The sequence below is a fragment of the Acromyrmex echinatior genome, chromosome 9, assembly GCF_024713525.1.
Source record: "Acromyrmex echinatior isolate Ae372 chromosome 9, ASM2471352v2, whole genome shotgun sequence".
In the NCBI taxonomy this organism is placed as follows: domain Eukaryota; kingdom Metazoa; phylum Arthropoda; class Insecta; order Hymenoptera; family Formicidae; genus Acromyrmex; species Acromyrmex echinatior.
The window spans coordinates 3,965,608-3,990,193 of NC_141860.1; the positions used below are offsets into that span (position 1 = coordinate 3,965,608).

At 31.7% G+C, this 24,586-nt stretch overlaps 1 protein-coding gene across 5 annotated transcripts in view; it reads left to right on the forward strand.

Moving 5' to 3' along the window:
• The window catches only part of LOC105148792 (low density lipoprotein receptor adapter protein 1), a 70,994-nt gene that overhangs the window by 40,629 nt on the left and 5,779 nt on the right, over window positions 1-24,586 (forward strand). For 3 of the 5 annotated variants that reach the window (XM_011060719.2, XM_087409771.1, XM_011060718.2), the window contains 3 exons: window positions 15,244-15,440; window positions 21,380-21,492; window positions 24,236-24,477. In XM_011060719.2, coding sequence (XP_011059021.1) covers window positions 15,244-15,440; window positions 21,380-21,492; window positions 24,236-24,477 — 552 coding nt within the window. Of the gene's footprint in view, window positions 1-9,018; window positions 9,091-15,243; window positions 15,441-21,379; window positions 21,493-24,235; window positions 24,478-24,586 lie in introns of all 5 variants that reach the window. The other 2 variants (XM_011060717.2, XM_087409770.1) reach the window with 1 other exon arrangement.

Below are 24,586 nucleotides of genomic sequence, written 5' to 3' on the forward strand. Positions count from 1 at the left end.
TATATTTACTTCTTTAATCTGAAATAAAGGAAATATTCTATTACTTCTTTATCAATTAAATAAACTTTATTAATAACATTTATAACATATTGAATTTATCATGCTTTCAACAAAAAAAAATATATATATATATTCTGATTTAATGATCTTTAATCTCAAATATGTATATGTCATTGATTATTGATTGATTGGACAAATTATTATGTGTACTGCTCGAGGTTGCTAATTATGTAAATCGAGTACTAGTTACAGAAGTTCATTTACTTGTATATGTGCATGATCAATTATTCATTCCCAAACGATTATTAATTTTGAAACAATACATAATGTGCCACAGAAAAGTACGAAAGCACTGTCCGATCAAAAGAAAAAGGAGAGCTCAAAAGGGAAATAGCTATACAACGGAAAGAAAATCCTCTTTTGGACGTCCTCTCAAGAGGCGAAAGAGAAATTACTTTCGCGTCGACATTGTCGGGAATCCTTCATTGTCCCCAGAACAATCTTTCCTTTTGGAAATCTCTTATTACTATCGATAGATGGTGTAATTGACACTTCCTTCAAGATTTTTTGTTCTGAGGGAACAACGAAATTTCACGAACGTGATCGGAGAAAACGAGTTTTCCGCTCGTGCGAATTTCACCCTTGGGTTCTCTTTTTCGTCTGTCTAGAAATATCTTATCTTCCTCTCGGACTCCAAACGTCTTTCTGATATCTTTCTGACCTCTTCGGCGGCTACAGCAATTGACGTTTTCCTCTGAAAGAGCTCTGTCGCGTAGCAACGGCTAAACTTGGTCGTACCATCAATGAGATTGTGCTGCTTCTCGGCCATGAACTCGTGAAAAATTCTATTATCCTTTAAACGAAAAAAAAAGTCACGTACCTAGTATGGCAATGTTTGATAACAGTGTTATCCAAGCGAAGATAAGTTATTAAATATATTTTTTTATGGTTCTCTCTTTAAAGAAGGAGAGGGGGAGAAAGAGAGAGAGAGAGAGAGAGAGAGAGAGAGAGAGAGAGAGAGAGAGAGAGAAAGAGAGACAAGAATTTTCTTTATAGAATGTGAAGAACACAGATTTTTTACAAAGAAAATTTTAATTTTTCAAATCTTAATTTTTTTAGAAAAAAAAATAACATGAACATTCTCCTAATAATTCTCATAATTATAAAATTTATATTATTTTCATTTATATTATCTTAAAATAAAATAGGTATATATAGGGTAGTTTTATGCATGAATGCATATAAAAAGATATCTGATCGTGAAAAGACTTTATCGTGTACAAAAAGTGATAAAAAGGATTGATTTTAATTCTTTATTCTCGACTGTAGTCGTTACAATATTTCAAATTTTCCTGTCTCTCCATTTTTGCATATTTTACGTATTTCGATGAAAATTTCCAGACGTACATCTCGGTCATAAAAACCAAATGCGACATATCTCCTGCACTGCTGTATATTTTAGGGACAATTTTCGCGAAAATAGAGTCGCTTCTTTAGACGGTACACACGAACAGATATTTCTACATTTTCATGGAATAAGGTCGAGGCCCTCTCGTATCTCTCTCGCATCTCACGTTTTGCATCTTTCATACCCTTAAATCGAGCACGGTCGAACGTGCTCCAGGAAACGAGATTAATTATCCAGTTGTGAGATGTTGCCTGGGGATACGACCAACCACCTCTTTCCTCTCCTCTTCTGCTTTTTATTCGCGGATCACTGAATCCATGGGAATAGACGCGAGAGCCGAGACGGACTCGGTCTTTCAAAGTCGGTACGCAACTTTTGCAAAATAGATACGACAAAACTTGACTCGATTCAGTTCGACATGAGTCACATGTGAGTTCAATTCAATTATCTATTACATTTATTATCTATATACATTTTATATCGATAGATGAAATAGTTTAGAAACGTATTGAATATTTCTATTCCGGTTTATATGTTATTCATATATATATATATATATATATATATATATATATATATATATATATATATATGTTTGAGATATATTTTTGTAAGTAGGTATATACAATTGAAATATTAAATCATCTTGATGATCTATACATTTGTTAGTATATAGAAACTTTAAATCAATAATTTGATAAGAAATATGAAATATTATTTATGAAGTACAGTAATATTTAATTAACATTTATTAAGCTTCGGTCATTTTATTTGAACTTTTCATTAACAATTATATATAATAAATTGTAATGTGTTTAATAAATTATTTGTAAATTATAATATTATTATATTGTATTGTATTATATTATGTTATATTATATAGTATTTATAAATCATTTATAAATTATTATAAATTATTATTTTATTATTGGCAATTTATTATTATAGCATTTTTATTATTATACATATGTGTATATTTTTATAAAAATTTCTATTTTTTCTGATTTTTTTCACATTTTATTCTGTTTCTTTCGAATGGGTTGCCAAAGATTTGCTCGGCACGATTAAGAACGATATTTAGCAAAAAAGAGTATAGATTTTTTAATTATTCGCGAAAGAATGGCTTGTTTTCACTGCACAAATGCAACTAGATAGACGGTTAACGTGCCTTTGAAAAGTTCATCACGTTATATCGCGTATTATCGGCGGTTCTTTTGCTTTTGCATCACGTCAAGCATGGAATAAAACTAACAATCAATTTAATCCTTATGATTTGTTTTCTAAGAGAATAAAATATTTTTCGTAACTTGAGAAAACCTCGAGGAAAGCAAAGAACGTTAATTAATGTGAACATAGAATGACTGATAATTGTATTAATTTTCTTTGATAATTTTTTTAACGTAAATTTCATTAATGTTAAAAAATGTCCATTTATCTTTATTATTGGCTTTCTTTTGAGATCAAGTTTATTTGAAAGATAATATATTTAAGCGAAGCAATTGATCTCATTATCTCCGACCTTATTAAAATGTAATTGATCCAGAAGATACAATTTTCGATAATTCAAATAAATTGAAATTTTTTAATAAAATTTATTTTAAATAAAAATTTTATTATATTAAAAACTATAATAAAATATTTAACTTTATGAATATGAAATAAAAATGTTATGTTAAAAGTTTGTTTACTCTCCGTAAAAAGGTATTGCTGAAGTTTGGTGGAAAGCAGGAAAGAAGCCATTTACATGAAAAATTCAGATATCTTTCTCAAATAAGAAAAAACTGGAATACAAAAAGGAATAAACTAAGCGTTGCTGCACTGTCCTTTTTTCCTTGCGTAAAAGCTTGTCAGTTTCTCGTTTTGCATTTTTTAATTAGTTAGAAAGAACGCGGCTTGTTTTCTTGCCAACGCGGACGTCAGAATTAGCCGGTAACGCGACTTTAAAAAGTTTACGTCCGCGAGAGCAAGTGGAAACAGCGGAAGCGTTTCCTCTTTACAGCTCGCGGGTGTGTACGCTCGCTTTTGTTACGCTTGCATAATCAAGGGTAGTGCAGGGACACCGCAAGGGTAGTGGAGAGGCGCTATTGCGAGAATGTTGAGTGCATCGATATTTCCTTATCTCTTTGCAGCACACTACAAACGTGAACAATGTCTCGACGATCGATTCGCATGGTATTCTATTTACAAATAGAAACCATCTATCTAGAGGATAAACCACCAGAATATATCTTATGCGCTCAATAAAACTGTTTTAAACTCAAGTTTAAATTAAGATATTTATAAATTACTTTCTTAATTAATTTATAGAAATAATTCTTTCTTTAAAAAAATTATTAAACGTTGACAGGTAATTATTTTCTCATGTCAACAATCGGAAAATGGTTTTATGATCGTTGATATAGAAAAATTTTTTAAATATCAACAGAATTATATTTTTATTCAAAATTCAAATTTCTTGTCTTCAATGAATAAAGATTTGAAAAAGCTGATAGGATTATCTATACTTTGCCTGTCGTCATATCAGTTATCTTGTGAATGACGTTTAATGGAACAAAGGATTTTCTTCAATAACTCGTATGTCTCGTAATTTAAAAAATTGAAACGTAGGATAACTTATTGGAATTTATCGTATCTAGGAATTGATCTATATATTCATTTACACGAACTAGAGAATCCTCTCTCGTCTAATGCATTTATAGCGTTACGAAGTGAGCTAAATGTGTGCTTCGCCGTTCCAAAGTCAGCGTTTATAGCGAAGAGTACCTATGATCCTCTTGCACGTAATCAAGCCGTCCATTATTCTTCCTTGTATAATAACCTCGTAAAATGGAGAAACTGCGAAAAGCCTGTAAAATTAAGACACTGGACGAATAACGATCGGGGTACTTTGTGCGGCAAATCAAGAAGTGCAGTCTTGCTCATATCGAATTTAACTTTTATGGAGAAAGGAGAGAGAGAGAGAGAGAGAGAGAGAGAGAGAGAGAGAGAGAGAGAGAGAGAGAGAGAGAATGGGTTGATTTCACCACTAGTTTCCATTTACTTTGCATTTTATTTTACATCCCATCCGTCGAAATTACAATATTTAAAATACTAAGCTACTTTTTGTCATGCGAAAGCTATTTTTTACGTGACATAAAAAATAAAAAGAAAAAAGGATTTATTGTTAAGCAAAATTTTAATAGAGATTAAAGGAATATTTATTAATTGATAGTTTCAGCAAAATTCAGTTATCAATTCAGATTAATAAATATTCCTTCAATCTCTATAAAAATTTTCCTTTCAACAAATAATCTTTTTTCGTGTTTTCATTAATTTGAAAAATAAGTAACGGACCATTGTTTTATATATATATATATATATATATATATATATATATATATATATAAATTATACAGCTGAATAGGACCCAAGTGAACTGCTTATTCCTATCTCTGTTTGGAAAAGACATAAAATACATGAATATTCAGAAGAATACAGCAATGAATGTATAAATATAATGACATAAAAACTTTATAAGTGCGTGTATTTACATCGTTTTTATATTTATACATTCATTACTGTATTCTTCTGAATATTCATGTATTTTATGTCTCTTCCAAATAGAGATAGAAATAAACAGTTCACTTGGGTCCTATTCAGCTGTACAATTTATATATATATATATATATATATATATATATATATAATAATGGCTCGTTACTTATTTTCCAAATTAATGAAAACACGAGAATCGGTGACCAGTACGACGTAAAACGCGAAGTTTCACAATTAAAAGTTTCTCGGGCACAAAGCGTATACTATATTACGCCCGAATAATTTATGCGCAGAAATCTGGTTCGATCCCCGCGGATATATGCGTGGGCTCCAAGTTCACAAGGTGGAAAAAGTCATGAATATTTTACACCCGTCCAGCAAAATGGCGCTGCTGTATTCAAATGAATTGACCGGCTGTTTGAGATTATTATGAGTCCTTTGAGATTATTCGTTGACAATTGGCTATTCTCTTGTATTTCTGTCCTTCGTATATAAGCGTTCATGTTTACTGCAAAAATACAACCGAATTTATTTCCTAAATTTATTTCTGTCGTCTTATTACTTATAACACTGTTTTACTGTTACATGGCACAATATTATTTTTCCCTGATTATAGAAATTTAGAACTGCAAATAAATTATGATCCAAGAACAAGTCACCATCCAAATGACATTAAAATAAATCATTATTGATTAAAAGTGATTCTTATTAATTATTTTGGAGCCATTTTGATGTTATGATGACTTGTGTTCTGCTTGAAGAAATATCTACAGATTCTCCGTCTGAGAATGCAACAGTTTTGAGCAAAGTGATATCGAAATCTGTAAAAAAGATTTAGAATAAAGATTGGAATCGTTCCTTTCCGCAAATGTGATTTGTCGTGTTAGCCAATCCGAACCCATGAAGCTCTATCTTGCTACCCTTTTTCCTCGGTTATCGATGGATCCGTACGTATAAGCATGGATATGCTTTTATGCGCGCAACGAAGCTCGACTGCGCGTGTAATCGGCAGAAAAATTGCGTATTTCGCTATCGGAGCAACTGTGATACGTAAATATGCAAACGCGATTACAGCCTCCGTGCGCGCGCGGTTGTTTTATGAAGTGGAAAAATCTATGAATGCCTTATCATGAGAAATGCTGTTGCTGCAGTTCAAACGAATTCGAGCAAGCGCAAAGATGAAAAATATTTTTATCTAAGAAATAGATACTTTTATTTAAAAAATATAGATTGAATTATATATGCGACCTTTCCATTGAACTTCTCATTTTTTGATTATATTTTAATATTGGGTTTTTAATATTAGGATCGATAGAACTATAACCCTTAACAATAATTTTTTTATGTTATATCATTTAGATTATTACTACTTAATTACATGATATGAAAACGCATTGCTATATGTTTTATTAATTTTATATTATTTATAATTATTTAATTTAATTATTATCAGTACTCTTAAGTTTGAATATTCTGGATATTTAAATTTGTAACTTATCTTAATTTCTATCTCTCTTATATTTCTGTTAATTTAATTCATAATTACGAGAGAGCAGTATTTTGCTGCTTTGCAATTTACAGAGAAATAGGTTTCGTGCAAAGTGCGAGTCACACTTTCACTAGTAGATAAATAAAATACGACATCCACACCACTATCACCTCTTTCAAGTAAAGTACGTTTTACTGCCGTGCGCCAGTTAGATGTATCTCACAGGTTCATCTTCCGTTTCACCGGAAATAAAGATCCCAAGTTTATTGAGCTTCGTACTAGAAGCAACGCGGTTCGTAGCTTTGGAAGCTTTATATCGATCCTAAGAACCTTCATTCGCGATTCGATTAGAGCAGAACATTGCGATTCGCGTGAATGAGAAACCGCAAAGAAAAAAATTCTAGAATTCTATGATAGTTTTTGAAAAGAATATCGACTTTGAGGACTCTACTACTTCATGAATTCTCTGTCAGCGAAGTATATTAGAAATATTTTTTAATTCTTTAGTTATGTAAATTGCATTGATATGTATAATAACGAATATTTATGTACACAGCAAATTGTAGTGTTTTGCTCTAATCAAAACGCGAAAATGGAAGTTCTCAGGATTGATATAAAGTTTCTATGAATCACGTCTTTAGTCTTTGTCTGAAATTGCAAATATGTATTTAGCCTTATCTGATTTGTTTTATTCTATATATAATCTTATATACACACACACATACACACACACACACACGCACGCGCGCGCGCACGCACATACATTTATGTTGGAGTAGAATAAATCAGATTGATCGGATAAGAATAAAATATTTTCAATTTCGGGCAAGTAACAGTATTCTTGAACGAATTGTACAATTTCCTTCCGGATAGCTCTTCTCTTGTCCGTACTTCCTTTATCTGTCTATCTCTATTTGTAAAAGGGAAATTCCTTCGGGACACAAATCGGACTGAGCTATATTTTGCCCATGAACTATAAATCTCTCTCTTCTTTCTCTTTCTTGACAGACTCTAATTACACTCCATTTGAATTGTTTATAACACAACGTTCGTAAATCAAATTGATTTGAAGATCTGGACTTTCTCAATGGCAGTTCTTATATTTGATAGAAATCGTTGTCCAATATGATTATTACTCGTTTAAAAATATTTTTTCTTAAATAATATTCCTTACCAAAGGATGAAATCATGAAATATGTATTTTTCGAGAACAATTCTTGGATAATCTCTGTGAATATATTTCATAATAATCATTATCTAAAAATCATCGATTTTTAATTTGAAGAATCTACATGTGTGATAAAATTGTATTTTTAATATTTGAACAAGCGTTCAAACGTTCTATTTTTTTATATGTAAAAATCTAACAAAATTATTTCCCTTTTTATTATTAATGATTGTAAATAATCCTGTTAAGATACAAAATATTCGACGCGCATGCAGGCCAATTTTCGCCGATCCAATTTCGCCGATTGCACTCCGTGATCGTGTTTACGTTTGGACGTTTGCATATAATTATACTGTGCGACTCGTTATTTCCGCCAGCCAGCACTTTGAAATATACTTGATCACCTGCACAAATACTTTCACTTTTATTTATCGAGACAGATGGTTCGAATGCTGGTACTGTTAGAACAATTATTTATATTTAAAATAAGAGCACCTCGTTAATAAGAATAAATATTAACAGGTGCAAATCGTATGCAAGATGTTTGATGATATTTCTTATAGGAAAGACTAATTGTAAGACAAAATTTCTTTCGAGAATTTTACTATTAATTTTTAGTATATCAAATGTAAATAAATAAAAATGATATAAAATATTGAATAATTATATAATTTATTTAAATATATTTTTTCGCGATTTCAGAATTGCTTTGAAATAAACAACAGTTCTAAAATTGCGAAAATTTCGTTAGCAGCAATGTTATTTTATAATTAAAAAACATTACGTTATTATATGTATTTGCTTTGATAATATTATTATATTATTTTATTATGTATTTTTACGTGCAAAAAGTGCAATTAAAATTAATCACGGCAGTAACTGAAATATTGAAATTAACTTAAACTAACATGACAATTTTATGCAAGACGTGTCACGCATTTGATTTTCTTCTGCATTCAAAATTTTACGAACTAGAAATAAAAAGGCATAGAAAGAACGAATAGCCTGCTCGTCAATAATTTCATATTCACCGAGCTCCACGGTAGCAGCGATACGATTCAGTTGTGATTTTACGTAGAAAACATTCGGTATGCATATACGAGGACAGAAAGAAATATCTCGCAGTGGTAATAGTCGTGTGTTGCGGACACACCGACTCGAAGAGACGCTTGAAAACGCATAGCTCGGATGGAAAACCGTATTCAATAGAAATATCGTATAGTGAATCGTATAGTGAATCGTGGAGAACCGCTTGTTCGTCCACGTTCGCTGCTGCAATCACTTCAGCGTCCACCGTGTTAGCTTTCTTATTTGTTTTTCCTCTTTCGTACAGCGATGTGATATCCGATTGATCTACCTGGTACTCGATATTACAATCGCAGTGAAATCATCGGATAATAAATATTTCTCTTTTTTTAGCGAGCATGCAACGGAAGGCATTTAAATCCCCGATAATCCTTGTGCGTTCATACTACACAAAGAAAAACATACGTAAGTTTATGGAAGTATATTTTTTTTCAAATATTTTAATGTAAATATTCAATATTTTTCACCAAATCGAGCTACTGAAACAAACGATTCCTTAAATAAAATAATCATTAGAATTCGCTATTTAATATAGTATAGCGGAGATATTAAAAAGAATTATTTATACTTACAAGGACTGTAATACCACCATCTCTATTTTTTTAATTTTTTTACTCAATTAAAGTTAATTTGTAAGGATTCGATTTCGTCCAGCAGAGAAATTAGATTAATGTTTTAGAGAGTTAAAGAATACTTCGAGCTGTATCTTGCAGCTAATGTTGTCAGACGTCGTAGATCGTTTTCCATTTTAATTTAAACTTCCTTGAAAAGAACAAATCTATGTACAGACGCGCGTCGAGAAATGCAATGGTCTTCTTCGCTGTAAAATTGCGTTTGCAAACAAATTTACAAGAGAACTCACGGGAACAGTGGAAAGGAAAGAAGCATCAATTCCATTCCTATCATTTTGCGAACAGAAAAAAGGAAGAAAAAAATATCTCTATTGGTGCACAAGAAGCACAAAAAACTTAAAGAATGAAGTCTCTCTCTCCCCCCCCCCCTCCCTTTCGTATAGATATTACATACTGGACGAATGAGATTAAAAGTAATAAAGACTGGAAGAAATAAAGTTAAAAGTATGGCCACGTCGTTGTTCGGCGCGACGAAAAAAAAAAATCAAGACTTTGTTCCAATCCACAGCTGAATCGATCTTTCATGAGTTTTTAAGCTATAATACCAAAACCACCGAAAGTTTTAATTTAGTAATTTCTTATCCTTGTTTAATGAAAAGTTATTTTCATATTATTTGTATCGTTAAAATTATTTGTTATTATAGTCACAATATTATTTTCAGTATTATATACTATATAATTAATACAAAAAAAAATTTGATATGATTAACGGAGCTAAAAATCGAATTGTCGGTTCTAATACCGAAAAGATTTAGATCACAGTTCAATACATGTTCAGTTTCACTGATATTGCCGAGTGCAGGGAGAGCAATTAAAGCACGCGAGAATTTATCGAATTAAACTCTTAAATGCAGCTAAATACACGCACATTCTCTCGATTTCGCGTCCCACGATTGTTACAGTAATCGTTGAAAAACTCTGAGTAATTGGCTCAATTTCGCTGAGCTCGTGTCTGAGGCGAGAAAAGCATCCCGCAAATTGCTTCCATCCGCGAGGAAGAGAGACGACTTGCTGCCGTGAGCTACGATAGAAATTTCCTCGGCCAGGAGAGATGGTGTAAAATGAATCGTGAAATGAATCCTTCCATCTCTAGGCATGGAAGGCGCGTATCTTCGAGGGGTATCTTTACGCAAACGTAAGAATCGTTCGATCGATGAAATGCTTTTACGTCGAGGTACTCATGAAACTTGCGTTATGGCTGTAGGTAACTTTGTCAATGTTACGGCCGGCAAATAGAAGCTTGTATCCCGATATCAAAGAGGAAAGTTTGAACGTTGAGTCAAATTTAATTGTCACAAATTTCCACAGAAAATCAATCAATAGTTCACATGGCTTTACGATTAGGAATTTCACAGAGGGCATACAGAGTTTCTCGGGCGTTTGAGAGTATTTCCGGCATTGCCGTCACCCCTCAGTCGCCTTTTCCTCAATGGAATTTCAGAGACATACGCTACACTATCGGTTTTCCGCATCGTCTCGTCCCGGATGGAGGCAGTTCGCATAAATTTTCAGCTGGATGGCACTGCGTTTCTGTTAGCGTTGCAAGCGAAATGGCTTTCACGCAGCGCCCTGTCAACGCGGCCGTTGAAATATTAAAATACTCGTCGATCAGGCGACGCGCCGGAGTCAATTCTTCTTATTTCGTCGAAAGGAACATCCGTGGAATATATATTCGCGTCACGGCGAATTCATCGCGTCGTCATTTGAATTTTATCATGTCAATGTCGAAGATAACGATTGTTCTTCTCCGAGAACAGGAATAATAGACAGGGTAATAGGAATAACAGACTGTCATGTGAATATATATATATATATATTTTTTATGAAATGTGCTTGATACATGTAGTCTGTATACAAAAATCAGGAATATAATTTTTTCACATTTGACTGCTGTACGGATTTTTACAATTGATCTTTTGACACATCATATTATTATTTTTTATATCTAACTTTTATAAACCAAGTAAATTGATACATGATCAACAATTTAATATTTTTCAAAATATTTGTAGATGTTTACGTGTGCGTAAAAGATACGCGGTATGAGGATATAATAAATATTATTTATGCGCTACGTACATAAATGTAAAATATGTAAATACACACATTTACCGTTGGTATAAGCTTTTTTATAATATAATTTTAAATAATTTTTTTATAATGTAATTTTAAGTAATTTTTTCACAGTCGATTTTAGTCAATAAAATAATTTTTTAAATAAAAATCCTTCGATTACTAATGAAAGTCAAAAGGCCTTTTCAGAATTTATAATATACTAGATATATAAAATCAATGTAAAATGTTTTTCACATATAAATGGTAGTAAGTAGAAAATATATGAATATTATTAAAATTGATACGTGATATCCTGAACTCATGTCACATAACTGTATCCAATTGGGTACACATGGACAGTCAATGTTAAAGATACATTTACATAAAAAAAAATATATTTTTTAAATACTTTATTATATTATATTTATTTTGTACTGATATACAGAATTATTGCATATAGTATACATAATATTGCATAATATAGTTTATACGTATATAAAAAATATTGTATACTCGATAATTTGCAATATATCAATATAAGATTACATCTATAAAAATTATGCATAAAGTGCATCGTATTTTTCCCTTTTACGGAGATATCTTTGACGAATCTGCAGATAATTCTTTTACAGTGAAAAATTCACAGAAGAAAGATCGTTTTATCATAATTTTCAATATAAAATTTCATAGCTTTTATATATATATATATATATATATATATATATATCATTCATGATCATAATATCAGAGAGAGATTCATTTTCACAACATTTTTCGCAGAAATGCATCGCTCGAAGCCACCGTCTTTATTGCGAAATCGAGCTAAGATCTCTCTTTGGACGTTAGAAGGTCTCTAAAGATTGATGGTCTGCGATACAAAAGAAAAAAAGATTGCGCAGGAAGTGCTCATTGACAAATTGATACAAATGGGACTGGCAGCGATCGCATTTCCTGTGCTTTCGCGTCTTCCCACGTGCCTCGATTTGCGGAAACGCCTACCTCCTATATATTCGTTCGATGATCGATGACGATCACGAACGTATCTTGCATTAAGTATTTTAAAAGCGTTATAACATCTATTTTATTATTTGAACATTAATTCTCAAAAATGATTTAATATCAGGAATTACATTTTTATAAATAAAATCATTGAATTTATTTGGAATAGGGAAACCGGAAACAAGTAACAAGAGGACAATAGTAACACCTTACTTTCTAAATCTGAATCAGTGGATAGTCACTAATTACTCAATGGCATACTTGGCATTGATAATCAGAAGTTCAACTAAAAAAGGAAGAATGTTTGAGAATTATATGTATAATTAAAATACTGATATTTGCATCTTAATTTCAATTTTCCAATACCATATTCATTAAATTTATGCAAAACAAGATTAGATCACATAATAAAGATCAGTTAGATTAGGATAATTATAACGAAAGTATAATGTATTGTCTTAATATGTTTTAATGATTATCTGCGTTAATGGTTTGCACATTTAAATTGATTTTTATTTAGATTTTTATTTAAAAAATTTACTATAAATTATAAAATACCATTAGGAGACAATAATTTCGATGCCTAGAATTAGTTGTAACGTTACAATTGTCCCCGAACTTACTTGATTTTATTTTAGTATTACTTTGTACAATGTTATTTGTATTTTTCTTCATAGAATGCTGTCACAAGAAAACGCAAGACAGATAAGAGAAAAATTATATATAAAAGAAGTATCTTTGTATAAAGACATTTAAAGACATTTATAAAGTACCAATTATCCATTCGTGCAGCTGCAAGAAAGAGTATAGCTTATATATTTTAGTTGTGTTATGTACCTCTGGCAAATGTGGTACAATTATTCTTCTTTATTACTACAATTGTCCACGGGGTTGGGACGATTGTAATAGAATTTCTCATAGAACATAACTTTCTTTGAACATAACTTTTTACATAAAAAAATTATACCAAAAAAATTTTGTAACTAAATAAATTCTATATCTAAAAATACATATTTTTTTAATGTAAATATTATATTTTAACTGTTATAACACTTCAAAATCAAAATATTACTTTTGTCTCTCGGTATGTAGCAGTGCAAAAATTAAAAAATGTAGAATCTTTTAGATAGCTAAAATCAAATATATACCAAATATATAAAAAAGATATAAAGTTTTATAATAAAAGAATTTTTATCATAAAATTTTTATTATATAATCTAAAATTTTCAATGCGAATTTTAGTCAAAAAGCAGACTATTTAAAAAAAATACTTTGTGAAGTGACATTGCAACTTGATTAGATGGATATTTTTATTTCTCTAGTCTCATTCTGCGTATCAAAACGAAAAGGACATGTATTGCCATATCGTGGGGACACAATAACTTTTGACATGTCGCAGCAAAACCGCTAACATTCTTAAAAGAACACGTTCGTTGAGGAGATGCTCGTGGGACCATGAGTTTTCTTTTCTCGATCGAGACGTCATGACGGGCTACGAGTGGTAACGAGTTTTCGTCGCTTTTACAAAATTGTTCTGCGGGTAAAGTTTCACATTCGACAATAACGGCGCACAGAGACCTGCCTGCGAACTTTCAGACTTTCGCGAGGTCGGCAATAACGCGTGGACAACTATTGATATCGTTTCATAAAACTTGCAATGTGAACGAATCGCAGCGACAAAGCGGTTTCGCAAATTTTTTTTTTTTTGTTAAACTTATGTACTACTGTGAAAAATCAAGTGCCTTATGTTGAATAGAGGAAAGAGAATGATAATGTGAGGTTTAAAAGAATCACTTGATATAAATATACGCATAAAAATATTGTATTATCTTATAGCGTTACAATTACTTTTAGAAATAAAATGATTATTCATCAACTTCCTCTGAGAGAAATAATTTCCTCTAAATTTTGATACTTTTTTATTACAAATAAAAAATCGTTTTTTTTTTTATAACGCTCATAATTTCTGTCGAAAGGATCCATCTCCATTAACTTCCTTCGAGGCAAATAACTCTCTGCAATTTTTTAAAACTTTATTTTTCATCGTTGAATCACACAACGTGCAGTTCTTATTTCACTTTATAATTATAACTTCCGCCGAAAGAGAATGATATAACTGATTTCCATGAACTTTCTCTGAAACAGATAATTTGCTGTTAACTTTTAAAACAGTTCTTGTTTCATTATCAGTCAAATTTTACAAAATGTTGCATCAATGTTTTTGCATCGTAATTTTTAACCTGTGAATGGTAGAATTTCAACGAATTTCGGAATAGAGAGAATCGCAACGTATACATATTATATACACATATTTACATATACCTACATATATATGTATATTGTACACACACACAACACACACACACACACACACACACCTATATATATATATACGATACATGTGCACCCGGATATCCATTATTGCGATAGGTGCGCGGCCATTCCTGTCACAAAATAGACAGACAACGAAGCTAGCTATGTGGTTGCACGAACCTGGACTAATGTTACATTGGTCAGTTCGTTTACCACAGCATTTATCACCGTCGGGCTCGTTATCTGCCCAGAGCGAAAGTCTCCAAATTTTTCCCTCACGTCTTTTTGCTATAATCTCGAAAAACCTTTATGTTACTTCTATCCATAAATTTAACGAAACGAATTTAATATTTAGTTTTTATGAAATTTCTGGGTTGAAGACTTTAGAACTAAATCTCTTTTCGTAATATTCGCACAGCAAAATACATATTTCATGAAAAATTTCGCACTGATTTGAACTGAAGGAAGTTTTTATTCCGCGATACGATCAATCTTCACGAAATAGGTTTTGTTCACTTATCGATTTCGTCTGAATAGCCCACTTGGCATTAACTTTCAGAGCTATGCGAGGAATGGGCTTTGGCGAACAGCCGTGAGTGCGTGGAGGGTGGCGGTTCGACGAGCACGACGCATGGGGAGGAATCTGAGGATGCGTCTGAGGCGAGGTTCACCCTCAAATATTTAGGCAGCACCCTTGTCGAAACGCCTTCGAGTGAGGAAGCCACTGCGGAAGCCATCAAAACTGTTATTACCATGGTACGTACCTTAGTACGTTAGAATGTTTTTCATAATTTACTCTTTAAACTTATCTTAGAAAAAGCGTTTTCCAGATTTGCAATTTCTTTATATTTTGTCACTAAATGTTTTAAATTTCTTTTTATTTTGTTACTAAATGTTTTAAATTTGGATAATATTTTTTCTATATTCTTCCAATTTACTTTAATTGTTATTTTGTTATATCTAAAAAATCAAATACAAAGAAAGAAAAGGTTAGACTACATCAAATTTGTTGAATTCTGTCACACCTATGATTAATGTATTTAATTATAATATAATTTATTAAAGTTCACTTCTCTAATTTTACTTTAGGATGCAATATTTCAAAGAAATATAATAAAATTTGCTTAAAAAATATGTAAATTGAATTTCTTTTAGTGTACAAAACACATAGAAATATATGTAGAAATATTTTTAATTTTTTTATTTAAATCTATGAAACTATATTTACGTTGTATTTATATAACGAACGATTAATAACATTTTTGCCCAAAATTTTCAAATTTTCAATTTCAAATATCAAATTTAATATTTGTAGGAAAAGAAAAAGAGAAAAAAAGAGAAAGAGGGGGAGAGAGAGGGAGGGGGGAGAGAGAGAACAAGTTTACCGCTTGCGTTGGAAATTGCCACTGTATTATTTATCGTTGGAATTGTATCGCACCGTGTAATTTACTTTCAACCATTTTCCAACGCAACCGCCGTGAAGAGAATTTAATTGAAATTGCAAGGTACTAATTTCTCGCGCATAGCCACGGGTTCGTTAATAGAGCTAATGAAAATGAAGCGTGATTACTTTGCGCCATGTTTATTCGCTGCTTTGTCTCTGTCACGACTGACGGTGTTCTTATTATTTTTTCTTCTTTTTCTTTTTTTTTTTTTTGTTAATGTCATCTAGATTCAAGCGATTGACGTTAAAGATTTATAGTCGAAACTCGAATTATGTGTTTTGCAAATCATGCCTGCCAATGTTCAAGAACATTGAAGGCAAAAAAATGCACAAAAAGGCATATTAAAAAACGGTATTAATGAGAATTGCCGTTATTTAATTGATTCTTCCACTCGTCCACTAATTATTTTTGACTTTGTATATGAAATATTGCGAACACTGCTGATATTTGCTTTCGATAAAACTAGTATTGCTTTTTTGTACGCAAAAATACTATCAAGCTCGCGATTTTTGACGTTTTATTAAATATGGATGTCGATTGAGAAAAAATTTACTCTGATAAAAATTTCCAATTTATTTTGAAGAAATTTCATACACCTCGTATACAGTACATATTCAGATATTTTAATAATTAATAGAAGATCGATATTAAATATTGTTTATTCATTAAAATTACATGCAAATTAAGGTCGGTTGTTTCATCTTCGGATAAACTGGTAATTTATTTATTTTGAATAAACAAAAGAGTAAAAGAATAAAAACATAGGAGAGTAAGAAAATAATAACGAATTCGATTGGATACAACCAGTGCGAACTAGTGCATGTTAAAGCCGTCGTAATGGATGTAAAACTATGTATTTAATATAAATATAAAAACGAAATCATAAAATCCTTAATACATTTTATTGTGGTGTTAAGTAAAATTTGTATTTTATAATCCGAAATATTTATATTTTGCTTTTACACAGATTAAGTCAGTATACAACGGCTTTAATATGCACTAGTACGCACTAATGTGTCCAACCGAATTCGCTATAAAACAGTTGAAGTTTACCGAAAAATGGAACAATCCAGCCTTAGAGTGACAATAACATGTTATAACAAAAACGATTAAAAAGTGATTCAGTTGTGGCAATGATTGATAGAAGAAATTGTCATATGAAATTACAAAGTTCTATCAGTTTCTCAATCTAGTTTGGCAGCGAAATCCTTGTTGAATAGCGTAATCGATAGAGGAGAATGAATTTATGCGATTTAGTAGCGATCCGAGGAACATGATTAATTAATAACGAAACTTCGTCCGCGTCTCATATAATTCCAATTTCGAAGTGATTACAACTCATACTGCGAGATTACACGAACAGTATTGCAGAAAGCGGTAATGTATGTATTTCGGCAATTTCCTCCCGATGCAGTTATTAATGAAGAGATTCAGTCAACACATGATGGAAACGCGTACATCAAAATTTCTCTCATTCCACAATAAATATAATCTACAGTATTTGGATTATTTATACATAGATTTGATAAAAATAAATTTACAATGTCTACAATATATTTATAATAAAAATGGCTTACATGAATATCAACAATATACCTATAATTTCTTAGATTAATGAACAGCTTGCATTTTTCCGTGATATTTTTTTAATATTTATGACAAATATTATTTACAGAATTTCTGAAGAATTTATTTACTTTAGTTGACAAAAGCCAAGGAAGGACTTGGGTTACGATTTCACTTAATCATACATTTCCATCCGTATCTCATGCTCACCGGCTGAGAATTCTCTGTTAAAATGTTATACCTATATGTTATCGTATATATTACTAAACTTAAACCTATCTATCTTTCTTACGTATCATTACTTTTTTATTCTACTCTTTACAGTGATCTACATTCATATCATAAAATGTTACTACCGCCTAAACCTAAATTTACATACATTTCTTATTCTACATATCACAACCTTTTTTATACTCCCTATCCATTTCTTTATACTACTATCTTCTATATTATATTCCTCAATATTGTTTTTTTTAATATTTTAGAATTATTAGGTAAAATACTCATCTCTTTTCTTATTCACGTGTCCTCTTACACCTTTCCTAATAACAAATTTTCATAATTAGTCTACTAATATAGATATATCTTATAAAGAAGTTTAATTCATAATTCTTCCTTATTTCTCTTCAGTTCCTTATCTCTCTTTTTCACAATTTCCTAAAACATTGCCTTTCCCATTATCTAAGTTCTCAGAAATCTTTTGTAATTTCAATTTATAATTATCTCTTTTTCTGCAAATCATTTATAAGAGCTTCAAAAATACGATCTAACTATATATATATATATACTGTAGATTGGAATGAAAAATACGAGTGTATCTTGCGGTATGCATTGCACGTAGATCGTTAGTATTGCATTAAACTGTTCATTCGAGCGCTCTTGCTGCAACGCGATCAAATAGTTATTTTTTGCCGAACTCTCTCGGTTTGGACTGATTTGAAAGTTTTCCGACGCACCCAATCGTATTCCGCATCGGCAACTTCCGGATTGAAGTGTTCATTGCACTTCGTCTTTGCGCTAATTGACCCTCCGGGTTCGTCTGCTTCGATTGATCCTCTCTCATCGTCTTTTGTACCTACGTAATTGCGTCCATTATTGTTAGTTCCTCTTCGCAGCATCGCATTCATTTACTGGTTTACAGGATTGGATGGGCTTTCCATCTCTATGGCAGCCTTTGTTTCACGTTGACAACGATAAATCCTGTTGCTTATTTACGTCTCTTCCATTAAAGAAACTAATTTGCAATAATTTGTGAAATTTATACAATTTTCATTTTGCCATCTATATGTATACTGAATTCATTGCATTTTAGAATGTTCTTCGGGAATTACACGCCGATTGTTAAGCAGAGAAGCGCTTTTATTTTTGTATTTTTGAAATAATTTACTTTAAGTTACTGATTAAGATGTTTCTGTTCCGAAGCAGAAGTTATACGCGCGTTCAACAGCATCATCTTGCCATGTCGCAACCATATAAAGGCAACTCCGCATTTCCGTCATGCAGTTGCTACCTACAACCTACAACTCCTGCAAGTTCTCGCTGATAATGCTATTCAGTGTTTGCGAGCAAGAAGCTACTAGTATAAACGCCCTAGATTATTATAACGTATATGTAATCCGGATTAATATAGATATAAATAATTGCTAGAGACGTAAGTCGCTGCTTTCGTCAAGGGGAAATAAAGCGCACCTTGGATTAGGATTTTGTAAAATCATAAATGAAAAAAAAGTCGCGAAGAGAGAATTTGAGAGTTGTGCTAAAAAATTTTGAGTTTAACTCTCAAGTCATTTCTTGGAATAAGCTGTGATAAAATGACTTGGGATATTTAATTTATCGAAGGAGCACGAAATATCTGCTCGATATCCGATTTCTTATAACAAATAGCTGTCAAAAATATAATTCAACAGACACATTTATGTTGCAGATTAAATGCGATAAAATTAAAAATCCTTATATTATATTATTTATATTAATAAATAAATGAAGATAGGATTTGTGTTAATAGGATTCAAGTTTAGTTATCGCTGCGTAAGGTTTCTCTTTCCTTGCGAAAGGATTCGTTAATCCATTGCGAAACTTTATGTGCAAATATTTCCACGGATTTTGCTCGAAACAACGTGAATATCAATCCTCTTTTCGCTTAATTCTGGTAATTGTTATTTAAATAAAAGCGAGCAAAGAATTTATAAATTCTAATTAAAAGCTCGAGTGCCATGCGAAATAATTTTACAAATGTTAACATTGTTAATACATCGTTGATAAATCACAAATATGGAATTTAATAATTAAATAAATATTATCGCATAATTAGCTTCTTGTCAGATTTAATCATTTTAACGTCGATTACGTATAAATTAAAGAATGATTTCATTTCTAGATAAATATTTTCTATCATCAAGCATTAATTCGTGAGTGATACAGATATTATTAGATTGATATTTTTATTAATTTTTTTATATACAGAAAAGCTTATTTGGTATTTTTATTAAATTCTTTTTTTTTATATACAGGAAAGCCTATATGATATTTCTCCTGCAGCCTTAATTTTTTCTATACGAGACAAAAATTGCAATTTAAATTGAATTAAATTTTCTAAATTTTATTTTCATAGTATATTTTGATAAAAGTAATATTTCCGAGCGTATACATATGTGTTCCTAAAATTTAATTAGATCGCAAAGACATTAAGCGAATCCGTATCCTTTCACAATAACGTCCGTGACAGAGAGACTCTATGCGGAATCCGCTTCAGAATTATCGGATTAGGGAAACGCTCCAGAATCTCTCGTGCGACGTTTGCGATTAAGGCAGCGGAATCTCCATGTGCGAGTTAAATCGTTAAATGGACCGCTTAATCCGCGCGAAGACCCGTAATTGCGTTGCAATGGAGTGACGCAAGAGAGCTCAAGTTTAGCACAACGAGATATTTGATTTTCGAAAAAGGTAATCGAACCGCTGCCTCACTTTACTCGGATTTACACCACGGATTTACTCTTGGGCACATGCATCTACTCCAGGTACTTCAGTAAATATAGCCTTCTGCTTGAGCAAACAACGAAATTGTTGTCGATCCAATCGAACGAAATCGATGGATTTCACTATTCGATCAGATGATCTATCAGATGATTTTCTTGAGATTTGGATATTCACGTGGCAGAGAAAAGGGATGTTCTGCTAGCCGCAGATATCAGGAAATGAATTAAGGAAAAGTTGCTTTAATAAAAAGTTAATTAAAATTCTTGCAGATTTTTCTCTCTACTTTCTCTATTCTTTCTATAGACATACACGTTAAATCTTAGGACATATAAAAATTATTGTTTAATTTTAAAATAAGCTGAATTAATTAGAAATTAGAATAATGTTATAATTACAAGTGAAAATATAAAGTGATTAAAAATAAAATACATATGATATTTTATTATTATAATTATTTTTCTTTATTAAACTCTACATATTTAATGCTCAAATGTTTGATGGCATAGAGAAAACTGCAAAATGAAGACTATTATTCTGTTTTTGTAAAATATATATATTATGCATTTTTGTTTTCTTTATGTTACATTAGATTATATTATTAAGTTTTAAAACAAGAATGTCACAAGGAGAATAAAGATATTTTTATTAAATTAAATTCTCTTATTAATAGTGCATAATTTTTTATCTTCTTTGGTTTAATTATTACAGGCGAAGGCGAGTGGAAAAAAGTTGCAAAGAGTCTCTTTGGCTGTGAGCTTGAAAGGAATTAGAATGACGGATTTAGCCACCGAAGAGGATCAACTTCAGGTATCGATATACAGGTGAGAATATTAATCATTAACTATTAAATTACAGATTAATCTTAAATATTAGCAGTTTACTTTGTATTAACTTAAAAAATTTGTTAACATGCTGCATTACATTATGTTTAAGCTTATAAATAAAAGTGCTTTTTTAAGCACTTATATGAGAGGTGGTATTACAGATTAATAATTTACGTAATTAGAAATTAGAATATATAAATAAATATATAAATTTCATTAAAAAAGCAATATACATTTTTTCAAAAAAAAAAAAAAAAACATTTTTCCTCTGACGAACCACGATAATGAATAATTGTTTTCCATACGCTAGCCCGACTGAAATTTTAATCGCACGAAGTGAAACTTGCCAGTTTGCTGCATGTTTTGTCGATCCGGTGTTGAATTATATTCGTTGTATATACAGATATATGTACGCCTGGGAATGCATCAACAATTCCACATAATGACGACGTGATGATGCAGCGAGCGTGTGTGATTTTGATATTTGTTATGGGAAATTACAAACACGAGACTATTTCCGATCCACGAAGCTTCTCTCTCTCTCTCTCTCTCTCTCTCTCTCTCTCTCTCTCTCTCTCTCTCTCTCTCGCTTGTCAAGCTGTCGCTCGATTTGCGATATTTTCAGTCTTATTAATGTCCAAAAGAATTATAAAACACATAGTGTTTACTAACAATGATTTCATTAGTTCCTAGTAGCATTTTATTCACCATAGACGCACGTTCAAACAAAATTGTTCAATTATCGAAAAGAATATTATTTTAATAGTAAAACTGGAAAACGGTTTAAATATGCATGTTGTTGATATTAAATGTATAATTTAATTGTAAATGTGTGTTGTGAATAAAAAATATTTATGATATTTCACATTCTGTTTTTACATATATTCATTTTATTACATATTATTTATAACTTTTTCAATCTATTTATATATTCATACAGTAGTAGAATTCTTACACTAGTCACTAGTTATCTATTTACATTTATAAGAAGTGGATCAAAAAATTCGAACCAAGTTGCACAGTTAAGAATCTTTCAATTGTATCTTTGCTGTTCTTCACATCGCATTAAAAATTACTAGCACAAGTATAATGTGATTTTAACTCTCTGTAATACCAGTCTGAAAGATCAGTATGCCTTCTTTTCCGTCCTCTAAAAAAATTCAATTCACGTCCAGTGAACGTTAAATTAATGCATTTTAATGTGTAATTGACTGAACGAGATCTGATATTTAATAAATATTAAAGAATGAACTCTTAAATATAAAAAAGTAAGCGTTGTTCGGCCAGATTGTTACAAAAATATGTTGAGATTGTATAACGAAAGTGGCAGAAAGGTGTACAATGAAAAGGTCGAGAAATGCATCGCGTTTTGGAAGAGCCTCATCGAATTTTCGCGCGGTGCGAACGAATGTACGAATGAAACGAACTTCTCTCGCGATAATGATCCCGCGGACTCGTTAGACCGACCAGTGAAATACCAGGCGGTGGTTTCCATTGTTACGTTGAAAGCCCGCCGGGGCGGTTGGCTTTGTTCCTCTAGCGCATAATGCGCCCGGAGGTGCGCTAAAGTGGCGAACGAGAAATTTCACGGAACGCGTAAAAAAAGAACGACAACGAGGGCGGCGAGGGTTGACGTGCCGGTTATAAATTCTCTTAATCTCGCCGCTCGGCATCGTTAATGGCGAGTTAATTAACCAGCGTGCAAAGACGCGCGGCTGAATAAAATTAAGCCGTGGGATTAAAAGCATTAAAGAGCATTATTTCGGAGCCGATGGCGTTATCGGCTCTCGCCTGTAATAGCGTAACTTTAAAAACTCTGCGATACTAAAAGAGAGGCAAAGAAAAGAGATTAAAGAAGAGAAGAAGGAGTGGAGAATGAAAAAAAGACGTGAGAAAGAGAATAAAAAATTGAAGAAAAATCGATGTTTACAAAGAAGCTTTGTGCAAAGAAACAGAAATTATTTTTGTGCTATTATTTTTGTATAGGGAATCGTCTTCGTATATATTGAATTATTATTTATTAGTTTAGTATTATATGTATCTATCTTTCACGATATATAATATTAAACATTTTGAAATTTATATTATATTATACGCAATATATGATTATTATTAATTGATTATAACTTGATTACAACCTAATTTGATTATAAATTGATTACGAGTAGTAATCATCAAGCTTGTTATAAGCTCTAAAATAAAAGATAGGAATTTTAAAAGCTTGAGCTCATAAAACGTCAGCTCACTGTATCCATTCTTTTGTAACCGTTGGTGGTGCATCTCGCTCATGTCGCATATTACTTTCGTTTTCCTTAGGGAATTTAGAATTCGCCTAAGTGCCCTCCAGCAAATTTTCGACTACTATACACGGCGAATAATATTGTTGTGCGACATAAACGGAAGTGGCTGCTGCTGCGAGCGATGGGCGTGGATTTGCATATCATAGTTGCCGGATGTGCGTGCAGACTACTGGTGTATCGTCACACGACAGATTCAAATTATCGCTATTATTAAGATACTATCAAAACGCGCAAAAGCAACTAATATGGTGGATAACATTTTCATTTCTTTCAATGAAAATAAAAATGTTATCCAACACATTAAGTTTAAAAGAAAAACGATTAATTTCTTATTAATAGATAAAATAATTTTTCTTTTTTTTTTGTATAAAGAGAATGAATTAATTTAAAAAACTTATTCTGGTAATCCTAATTTTTATTCTGTTATCTTTTTAATTCAGGATCTCGTACTGCTCGGCGGACGCGACGCACGATCACGTGTTTGCGTTCATCGCGACGAATCTCAACGAGACGATGGAGTGCCATGCATTTCTTTGCCCGAAGAGAAAAATGGCGCAGACAGTGACGCTGACTGTGGCGCAGGCCTTCAACACGGCTTATCAGGCGTGGCAATTGTCGCAGTCCGATCCCAGAATCCATCACGCACAGGATAAGAGCTCTCCCTCGACAGGTGACAGGATCGGTGAGAAAGTTTTCGCATTAGTATACTTTCCTGATAGTGAATGTCTCGAATGTCTCGAAATGACAGAGATTATTCTTTCCGTTAAAATATAAGAAAGCCAAATAAGAAG